This window comes from Trichosurus vulpecula, chromosome 5 (genome assembly GCF_011100635.1).
Source record: "Trichosurus vulpecula isolate mTriVul1 chromosome 5, mTriVul1.pri, whole genome shotgun sequence".
NCBI lineage: Eukaryota > Metazoa > Chordata > Mammalia > Diprotodontia > Phalangeridae > Trichosurus > Trichosurus vulpecula.
The window spans coordinates 309,934,502-309,945,778 of NC_050577.1; the positions used below are offsets into that span (position 1 = coordinate 309,934,502).

Genomic DNA, 11,277 nt, shown 5'->3' on the forward strand with positions numbered 1-11,277 from the left:
AGGAAATTACCATAGTAATCTAATGTTTGATAAACTCAAAGATCCATGCTTCTGGGACAAAAATTGCTGGGAAAACTGGAAAACAGTATGACAAATTAGGAGAGTATGGAACAGTTTGTTTGTCAGATATGGATAAGGGAAGAATTTAGGACCAAATAAGATATAGAGAACATTACTAAATGTAAAAAAGGATAATTTCGATTATATAAAGTTAAAAAGGTTTTACACAAACAAAACCAACGCAACTAAAAATATAAGGAAAGTAGAAGATTTGGGGGGGAAATTTTACAGCAAGCATCTCTGATAATGGTTTCACTTCTCACATATATAGAGAACTGAGTCAAATTTATGAGAATACAAGTAATCCTCCAATTGACAAATGATCAAAGGATATGAACAGTCAGTTTCCAAAGAAATTAAAACTATTTAAAGTTATAGGAAAAATTCTCTAAATCACTATTGATTTGAGAAATGTGAATTAAAACAACTCTGAGGTACCACCTCACACCTATCAGATTGGCTAATATGACAAAAGATGAAGATGATAAATGTTAGAAGAGATGTAGGGAAACTGGGACATTAAATCACTATTGGTGGAGTTGTGAATTAATCCAACCATTCTGGTGAGCAATTTGGAATTATACCTAAAGGGTTACAAAACTGTGTATTCCTTTTGATCCAGCAATACCACTGCTAGGTCTGTATTCAAAAATATTTTTAAGGGGAAAAAATTATTTCTACAAAAATGTTTATAGAAGCTCCTTTTTGGTAGCTAAGGATTGGAAATTGAGGGGATTAAAGGACAAGATAGAAAAATAGTACAGAAAAGGGCTAGATGGGATGGTGCCCATTTACATAGTACAGAATAGTCAAAGACAATTTCTTTAATTCATCATATGTTTATTAAACATTGGTCTGATGCTTTCAGCTTTCTTTGGAGAACAGTCCTGCTGCTACCTTGGTTCTTATTATATCTCTGGATCAACTGGCATAGTCAGGCCCAGAAGTCATGAACATAAGCTGATGTGGAAGGGATCAACCGAGTTCTGCAGACACTCCTTAACTCTGGTCCTCTCTGCCTAACTCCCAAGCCAAATGAGTCTCTGTCGTGGGATTGACCAGTTGCAATACAAGGGCTCCTACATGTGTTTCATTCTTGTGGTACCATAACTTTTATCACTGGAGAGGATAAAAAGGTAGGAGGATTTAATAGGGAGGGTAGAGGAAAACTGGATTAGAATAGGGAGGAATCCAAGGAAGGGCTACTTGGGTCGAGTAAGGCTTTCCTTCAAGTTCTGGAATTTGCTTCTACTACAGAAACTATTTTAAACTTTTAAGTATGATGGAATCCATTGGCAATGGTACTAAGTATGTTTACAGCCAAAGGAGCTGAGTTCACTATTAAATAAACTTGTTCATTAATTTAAGACAACATAATCAGGATAACCCTGATTATGTGAAGTTTTCCATAACTGTTCAGTTATGAAAAATCATGGGTCACAAGCTATAATACCAGCTGCTTCATCCAGATCATGACCTGAGATTCAGCCATGATGAATGACTTATAGATCCTTTTTCTCTGTCTTTGGCATTCTCTACTTCCCTCTGATACAGAAAGAAAATCTTTCCCTTAATCACTCACAATCACAGAATTTCTTTTCATTCTGAATTCTCTGATACAGAGAGGTTGTTGGTAAAGCCTCTCCATATCCATTGCAACCAAAAGGATTTCACTCCATGATGCAGCTGGTGATGTGCAATAAGAATTATTCTCAGGTCAAAGACTTTCCCATGGGATTTTCACTCAAAAGGCTGATTTCCCAAGTGAATCTTAAGATGCCTCATGAGGGATGAGCTGCTACTGAAAGCTCTTCCACAGTTATTCCACCGAAGGGGTTTCTTCCAATATGAATTGGTTGATGGCTCCTATGTTAGGAGTTTGTGATAAAAGCTTTTCCACAACTGCTTCATTTACATTGTTTTTCTCCAGTGTAAATTTTCTGGTGTTCTGTAAGGATTCCTTCTTGTATGATTTCCCACATTCATTGCATTCAGAGGGTTTCTCTCTGGCATGAATTCTCTGATGTGTGTCAAGATTTTCACAGTGACTAAATGTCAGTCCACATTCAGGGCAATGAAAGAGCTTCTTTCCAGCATGAATTACCTGGTGTGACCTGAGAGATGAGCCTGTGGCAAAAGCTTTCCCACAATCATCACAGCCGTATGGCTTCTCTCCAGTATGACTTCTCTTGTGCTCAATAAGGGCTGCCCCTCGGTCAAAGCCTTTTCCACATTCACTACATTCAAAGGGCTTTTCACCAGTATGAATTCTCTGGTGTACAGTAAGATTTCCTTTCTGGCTAAAGGCTTTTCCACATATACAACACCCGAAAGGTTTCTCTCCAGTGTGAATTAATTGATGGGACCTAAGGGTTGAGGTACTCTTGAAGGTTTTCCCACATTCATTACATTCATAAGGTTTCTCTCCAGTGTGAATCTTCTTATGTTCAGTGAGAACTGTTCTCCAGTTGAAGCTTTTCCCACATTCATTACAAGTGAAAGGTTTTTCTCCAGTATGAATTCTCATGTGTTCAATAAGGGTCACCCTTTGGCTAAAGGCTTTCCCACATTCATTACAATCAAAAGCTTTTTCTCCAGTATGGGTTCTCTGATGTTTGATGAGGTTGCCCCGCTGATTGAAAGCTATTCCACATTCACTGCACTCAAACGGTTTCTTTCCAGTATGAATTAGTTGGTGCCTCTTGAGGGACATGCATTTGCTGAAGACTTTCCCACAATCATTACATTTGTACAATTTCTCTCCAGTATGAATTCTTTTGTGCTCAATAAGTCTCTCCCTCTGACTGAAGGTTTTCTTACATTCACCACATTCAAAGAATTTCTCTTTAGAATGAATCCTCTGATGCATGGTAAAGTTCCCTCTTTGGTTAAAGAACATCCCACATTCACTGCATTCAAAGGTTTTCTTTGAAGTATGACTTTTCTGATGTGTCCTGAGGGCTGAACGATTGCTAAAGGTTTTCCCACAATCATTACATCCGTATGGCTTTTCTCCCGTATGAATTCTCATATGTCCCATAAGGTTTGTCTTCCGGTTGAAGCTTTTCCCACATTCACTACATGTAAAGGGCTTCTCACCAGTGTGAATTCTCTTATGTTCAATAAGGCTTCCCCTCTGGATGAAAGCTTTCCCACATTCATCACATTCAAAGGGCTTCTCTCCTGTATGAATTCGTTGATGTTTAGTGAGGTTTCCCTTCTGAGTGAATGCTCTCCCGCAGTCATTGCACTCAAAGGGTTTATTTCCAGTATGGATTAGCTGATGTTTCCTTAGGGATGAGCTGTTCCCAAGGACTTTCCCACAGTCATTACACTCAAATAACTTTGTACTTGTGTGCTTTCTTTGATGTTGAATAAGAGTTGGCCAACAACTGGAGGAATCACTGTACTTATAAACCTTCTTCCCTGAGGAGATTCTATTCAACTGAATTAAATCAGAAAATGGTTTAAAACTCTTCCCATATGTAGCACATTTCTTGAAACTTCTTCCTGCACAAATCACTGGCAATGAATTAAAGTGTGTTTCCCCACTGAAGCTTTGCTCCAATGTAGTATATTCATTGAAAACATGACCAGTTTTTCCAGTGGTGATGGCTAGTTTCTGGGATTGTCTCTTCTTGTTCCCATTCTGTGCTTCTAGCATAAAAGGATATTTCCAGGCTTCCCCAAATCTGGATTCCCAAGTGCCATCCTTTGCAAGATTTTGTGTGGATAATTCTCTTACAGAAATGCTCTCTTCTGTAGTCAGCTCTTCAGGTGGACACCTCTCCTTCTCTTTATAGGAATCTGAAAGGAGAAAAAGAACTAAGATCAACATTGACTGGTCTCTATTACTTACTAAAAGCAAATGCTTTACATTTAGCTGTGAGAGTCCATCTCCTTCATTAAGAAGGATTACTATCAGGGGCAGCTAGGTGTGGCAGTGGATAGAGCACTGGCCCTAGAGTCAGGAGGACCTGAGTTTGAATCTGACCTCAGACACTTACTAGCTGTGTGACCCTGGGTCAGTCACTTAAGCCCAATAACCTCCCCCAAAAAGAAGGATGACTATCATTCATACATAATAGAATACTGGCAAGAGGGAATCTAAAGACAGTATAATGGACAGGCCCCAACACAGCCTGGAGAATCTGCACCGCAAAACAGTATCCCATAGAAACAGTAAGATTCATGTCATTTTTCCAGTTAAGATGGTAATATAAAAGGCAGAAGCTCATACATATTCACACGCACACAGACATATACCCAGCAAGTATCTTAAAAAGTACCCAAAAAGAACAAAGAAAAATGGACAGAAACAAAAACAAGCTCCTCTGTCCAGTCCAGAACTGCACCAAAAAATGGACAGAAGCCTGAGGAAGCGAGGTGAGGGCTCCTAACAGGGAGGCCAGGACAAGCCCCAGTAAACTGAACTGAAGCTAGCAAACACAGGGAGAATGGCCTTGAAAGAGGAAGTAGGAGGAGGCAAAAGAAAACATCAAAACACAATGAAGAAGTATTATGGATTAAGAGGAGTCCAACAGGCAAACATAGACAAAAAGAGTAATTTTACAAATTAAAGACTGAGTTTTGAAAAAAAGGCTTAGTCACAAGAACTATAACAACAACTGGAAGAAAATGAAGCAAGAATTTTTATTTTAAGTGAAATTACAATTGAAGAAAGAAAAGAAAAATTGAAGAAAAGAAAATTACAATTGAGGAAAAACTGGAAAGAAAATAGCTTAGTACAGGAGATAGAAAGTCTTGTCCAAATATTGGACTCCATGAAAAACAAAATGGAACTATTAGCACTCATGTTTTCCCTTCATGGAACAACATTTATTCATGGAACAAAATTATAAGAAAACATCATAACATATATTATAAATATTATAAAATAATAAAATATAACAACTTAAAAGACTAATAGGAAGAAAAGAAAATACTAAGATAACTAGTAGAAAAAAAACTGACATAGAAAATAGACTGAAGATAGATGCTATAAGAATCATTGGAACTCCCTGAAAATCATGACCAAACAAAAAACATGGACACAGACACTGTTTTTCAAGAAATCAATCCAAATTTATCAGAACTTGAGGGCAAAGTGACAAGAGGAGCCACAAATCACCTCCACAAAGAAGCCTTTAAACTACAAACACTGAGGAATGTCATGGACAAAATCCACAACTTCCAGGTCAAAGAAAATAGACTGCAAGCAACCAGAAAGAAAACATTCAAGGACTAAAGAACCACAATCAGACTCACAAAAGATTATGCTACAAGTAGCACAGAAGAGAGAAAATCCTGGAATATGATACTCCAAAAGGCAAAAGAGAAAATCTTACAATCAAGAATAACTTAACTTGCAGAAATGAGCATAATCATACAGGAAGAAAAATGGATATCCAAGGATTTCTAATGAAAAGAACCAAGCTAAGTAGAAACCATGAAATAAAAACATCTTTTACTGATGATGATTGCAAATAAAAATTAAAATCAACAAAAGATAGTAAATAATTTGATTCTAAAGAATTGGTAGGTCAAAGAATGAATCCTAGAAATAATAGGTAATGTCATCAAAGAAAATGACAACAATGAGAGAACATGCTAAAACTTTTGGAAAAACATGGTCAAAGCAGTGCTTGGGGCAGGGTGGGGGGTGGCAGGAATTATTTCTCTAGTCATTTGGGGCAAAATAAATAAACAAAAAAGGATAGAGAACAGATCAATGATTTGGGCAACAACAGCAACAAAAAAAATGAAAGCGACAAGACAAAAAAGCTCCAACTAAACACAAAAATACAAATTCTGAAAATCAAAAAAAGAAATCAAATTGAAAGCAAAACATCCACTAAGTTAATAAGTAAAACTAGTAGCTGGACTCTAAAAAACTAATGAAATAAGCCATTTTCTAATGTGATTTTAAAAAAGGGGGGGGAAAGTCAGCTACCAATAAAAAATAAAAAGAACTCACAACTAATGAAGAAATAAAGGAAATCTCAAACTAGGTAGCCCAATTATATGCCAAGAAAGACGATAAACAAAATCAATGAATATTTTTAAATAGAAAATACACAGATTTAACAAAACATGAAATCAAGAATTTACAAACCCAGTCTCAAAATAGGAATTTGAATAAGCCATAAAAGTTCCAGATGAAAAAACCCAGAACTAGGTGGATATAATAAAAATAAGTACATTCTATCAAAAATTCAAAGAACGATTCATACTAATATTGCCTAAATTATTTGCAAAAACAGAGAAATAAGAGTTGTCCAAATGCCCATGAAATTAACATCACCCTGATAGGTAAACTATGAATAAGTGAAAGAGGTCAAGGAGCCACAACCCAACCACAACATCCTCCAGCACAGCCCAAGCCAGATTAAACTCTAATTGGGAAATACTTAACAAAATAAATAAATAAAAATGCAATATGACAAAGATAATGTTAATATGTAGTTTTCTAACTCCACGTTGCAGCCTACAGAGATCCTTATTTAGTTAGCCCGTTTCTATTTTAATTAATTTAGTTAGCCCATTTCTATTTAAATTTGACACCAATGGTTTAAAGAATCCTCAGCTCAAAAATTAAACGATTAACAACTAAGAAATTAGCTGAAATGGTAACTACTAAAGTAGCAGGATATAAAAGACTCCCCACAATGTTCAATAGCCATTCCTCATCCCATGTCAACAAAACACAGCAGAAAGAGACAGAAGAAAAAGAAACTCCTTTCAAAATAACTACAGAATGTATAAACTATCCGGGAGTCTCCCTCCCAAAACACTGGCAGGGCCCAAATGAATACAGCTATATCAAACTTCTCCATGGGTAAGCTTTAATGAAATTACAACCCCATGTCTCTTCCCAGGCATTTCCGAACCATGCCACCACAGATGTAACCCAACCCTTCACCTCTCCCCCCTCCCACTAGCTTTAACTTTTTTTTATTTTTAATATTTTCTTTTTCCCCAATTACATGTAAAAACAATTTTAACATTCTTTTTTAAAAAGTTTTTTAAGTTCCAAATTTTCTCCCTGCCTCCCTCTCCTTCTCCTTCCCTGAGACAATAAGCAATATGATTTAGGTTAGACATGTGCAATCATTTTGTGATTTTGTCCCACTAGCTTTACTGACTTTTGTCTTTCATCATCAGAATATAAGCTCCTTGAGGACAAGGATGGTCTGTTCAGCTTGTGTTTATACCCACAGTGCTGGATATTAACAAGCACTTAATAAATGCTTTATATTCTCTATATAAATGAGTTTATATAATGCATTCACTTGCCACATAAACACAAAAAATTTGAGAGAAATTAACTGCATATGGTTGAGCTGAATCTGAACTCAGGTCTCGCCAGATCCCAAGTTGAACACTATTAGCCCACCCTGCCTTCCCTTGGTGTGGGATGTATGGGAAGTGGCAGGGTCAAGCCAACAGGCCTCAGGGACTCAGTTTTCTTTCTAAGTCTAAATCAGATGATGTGGGGGTGGGGTGGGGAAACAAGGAACCTGACCAGAAGGGGAGAAGAGGAAATGGCAGGCCGGGGGTAAGAGCATCTCTCACTCACCCAGACAGTGGCTTTGGTGGCCTCCCCTTTCTGGCCTCCAAGGTGCTTCTCCCCTCTCCAGCCGAGAGATCACCGTGGGTTTGCAACCCGAAAGTCCTGTTCGGAGACCAAGAAACAGCAGGCCCAGCAGATGACACAGACAGGATGTCCTCTATCAGCCCCCTTTGAGCAAGTGGGGAGCCCGCCCACCCATTGTACAAAGCAAAGAAAGCCCTTTCCCCAAGGTCTGGGGGCCTCTGTGCCCAACCCACAGCCTCTGAGCACTCTCCCCACAAGCCAAGACTCCAGGAGAGCCTCCCAGAATCCCCCACCCCCACCCCAGCAGCTGGCAGCTGGTGAGACCCCAAGGAGACCCCAGGACTGTCCTGAGCCCTCCTTACCCAGGGACACGAGGATCTCATAGGTCTCTAGCATCACCTCCCTGTACAGGTCTCGCTGCTCAGGATGCAGGTGCCCCCACTCCTCCCAGGTGAAGACCACAGCCACATCCTTGAAGGTTACAGCTCCCTGGAACCCCAAACACATCCTGCTCGGACAGGGATCAGCTCCGGCATGCATGGGGGTGGGGGGGTGAGGGGCGGTGATGGACACCACCTGGTTAGAAGTCACAGGGAGCCCTCCTCAGCTGGGGATTCACCCCTGAGTGTGCCAAAGCCATCACTGCAGAACCTATCACTCACCGCCTTAGGCAGACAATTGTGACTCTTTCCATCACTGCTCCTGCTTGCCTTGACAAGATGTCCCAGACAGAGCCCCAAGAACATCATGTGCTATTCTCCAACCTTCCCCTCAAACACACACACAGCAACCAAAATTCACATCCCAGGTGTGAAATGGAAACTCTACCCGTCATGGCAATTATGGAAAATCACTGGGCCAGACGACTGGCCAGAGGATGGCAGCTCTGGAGTTAGAAGGATGTGAGAAGCCATGAAGTCCAACCCTCATTTCACAAATGAGGAAACTGAGGCCCGTGGAGAGGCTGTGCCTTGCCTGAGGTGGGCTCTGAGCCCAAGTCTCCCCAACCCCCATGTCCAGGGCTGTGGATATCAAATCCTCCTGCTCTTAACAGATCCAGACCTAACCTACCTGGATTGGTTAAAATACATATCCCAGAGCTCAGCCCACACAGCCCTCCTACTTGAGCCAGGGCCCTTTAACTCATGTGACATCCTCCGCCCCCAAGCAGTCCACACACCTGTTATGACTGGCACCCAGGGCAGTCAGGTGGATGGCAAGGTATCCCCCTGGATGAGGGGATGGGGCCCCAGGACCCAAGGAGGGCTCTCCAGGACTTAAGGCTGGAATGACAGGTTTAAAACCAGGAAAACAGCCATCTAATTATATAGCAAAGGACCCAAAATTAAGAATGCCTGAAATCAAGAGGCAGCATCTACTGACCTAGCATTTTCCCTTATCCATAAGACAAAGAAAAAAAACAGGCCATAGGATGAAGTTATATTTCAAGGTAAAATTATAATATTTTTGCATCAATGATGAGCCTGGTCCTGTGAAGTTTCTAGTGTTAATAGGCCCAGGAAAAACCCAGGTCCTGAAGGGAGCACAGACAAACAGGACAGTTCCATGGGGAAGTTCTTGTGTGTATTTTAAGACAGCAAGTGAGTGAAACGGAAATTCTGTTTCAAACAGAATCCTCTTCTGAGTTCTGCTGTATGGGTGGAAATGTTCTTGTGGAGGTATTTAAGACTGAATTTTAAAAGACAATTTTAAAGAACCACAGACAAGCAGGACACATGGGAGTTATCTTCCACCCCTTCCTTCCTTTCTCCTCCCTTCCTTCCTCCCTTCCTCACAATGCTCATCGTTAATGTAAGTAGAGAATGTGGAAGAAATGAGACCCAGGCTGCCTCTACATGCCCTTTCCCTGAGCCCTCTCCACACCTCCAAAGTCCTGAACTTGTGCCCCTGGCTCCTCGGCCCTACCAATTCTGTGCAGAGAGAAATTCCACAAATGAAATCGGGCAGAAGCAGCGCAGAAGCTGGGCTGAGCTTGAAGCCGGTCTATACCACCTGCAGCCAGACATCTACAGCTGCTGCCTCACTTGGCTCTACCTAAGAAACCCAGCGAGAAATTTCCAAATGGGGTGGGAAGGGAGGCAGGGGAGTTTTCGGGATGTACAGTCCCTGTGCCTCGAGTCAGAAGGACCTGAGTTCAAATCCAGCCTCAGATAGGCCCTGAGCAGGTCACACTGGCACCTCAGTCTCCTCATCTGTAAAACAGAGGCCATAACGGTACCAAGCGCTGTCTCAAAGGGTTGCAAAGATCAAGACGGTTAATATTTGTAAATCACTTCGCAGTGTCTGGCGCTTAGCAGCAGCCCAATGAATGCTTTTTTCGCTTGCCCTCCCCAAAGCCTCCGGCTCCTGCTCCATCCCCGAGGCCAAAACCCCCTCACCTGGCGGGACGATGCCCGGGATCTGCTCTGTGACTTGACCATCTCTCCTTGGAGCGGCTAGGTGGGGAGGGGAACTGGAGAAAGAGAGCCAAGGTAAGAGGCCCCCGCCCTGCCCTGCTACCCCCCAGAATCCCAGGGCTGCTTCCAGCACACCATGCTTCTACCCCAGGACCCTCTCCGCTGCACTTGGCCCCTCCGCCCACTCAGCCCCCTCCCCACGTATGTACTCCCAGGGTCCCCCCCCTTCCCTGCCCAGGTCTGGATCCTCTAAACCCCAACCCCCATGTAGATATATTCAGCTGCCTCAGGTCCCCTCCCGCTGCCCCCCAGCCCCTCGCCGCCTTCCCTGACCCCCTCCTCCAGGAGCGCTAAGTGGAGACAGAGCCTCTATGCGGCGAGCTGGATCCCGGGACCACACCCACCTGGGCTCCAGCCGGAGCTCATTCCTCCTCCTCCCCCTCCCTAGCTCCGAGGAATTCTGGGTAGCGGAGACTCCGGGGAGGGGGGGAGAGCCTTAACCAGTGCGCACGCGCTCACCCCCTTTAACGAAAAGGGAAACTGAGGTCACCTTCCTCACACACCCTCCCTTGATCGTTGCGGCCACAGAGACACTGGCGCCTGTCCAAGCCTCTTTTTCTCCGCGGGCTCAAAGGATGGTCGCGGGTCGAGAGGTCCCAAGGAGGGTCTGCTCGGGTCGGCCCTGGGTTCAAATAGCGATTCTGACCTCTGGACCGCGTCCCTGTACCTCAGAGAGCCTCAGTTTTCTCCGCTGTCACAGTAGGGGTCGGCCTGGCACGCCTCTGAGCCCAGCTCTGAATTCCTTCTCAGCGAGCCTGTTTCCTCGTCTGCAGCAGCTCCGAGCATCCACTGCCGGCTCCGGTGGAAGGTCCGGGGGCCCAAACGGAGGTGCCAGTGGGGCGGAGGCCCTCGGTCAAAAGGGATCCCTACCCCAGTCGCACCCTTCCTGACCCTTCGTCCCCGGAGTCCTAGCCTGCCTCCTCTGGGGCCTAGACTGCCGAGCCCAGCCGGCTCTAGAACCCTTCACCAGCCGCAGAGTCCTGGGCAGGTGGGGGAGGGGAAGGGAAACTGACCTAGTTGAAACTGATCACCCAGCAGCACGCTGATTGGTTCGTGGACGCTGAGGGCCCGCCCCTACAGAGGTAGCTTAGGCCAGGCAGAGGGCGGGTTAGGGTCTCTGCTTGGCATCCCAAGCTCCGGACC

At 43.3% G+C, this 11,277-nt stretch overlaps 1 protein-coding gene across 1 annotated transcript; it reads right to left on the minus strand.

Annotated features, from left to right (window-relative positions):
* Positions 1–883: 883 nt before the first annotated feature.
* Positions 884–10,130, minus strand: LOC118850009 (zinc finger protein 260-like). Its single transcript, XM_036759182.1, has 4 exons — positions 10,057–10,130; positions 8,020–8,146; positions 7,640–7,735; positions 884–3,867 (listed from the first exon to the last, which is right to left on the minus strand). The coding sequence occupies exons 1-4, from the start codon at positions 10,096–10,098 to the stop codon at positions 1,880–1,882; spliced, it is 2,253 nt and encodes a 750-aa protein (XP_036615077.1). The 5' UTR covers positions 10,099–10,130; the 3' UTR covers positions 884–1,879.
* Positions 10,131–11,277: the final 1,147 nt, after the last annotated feature.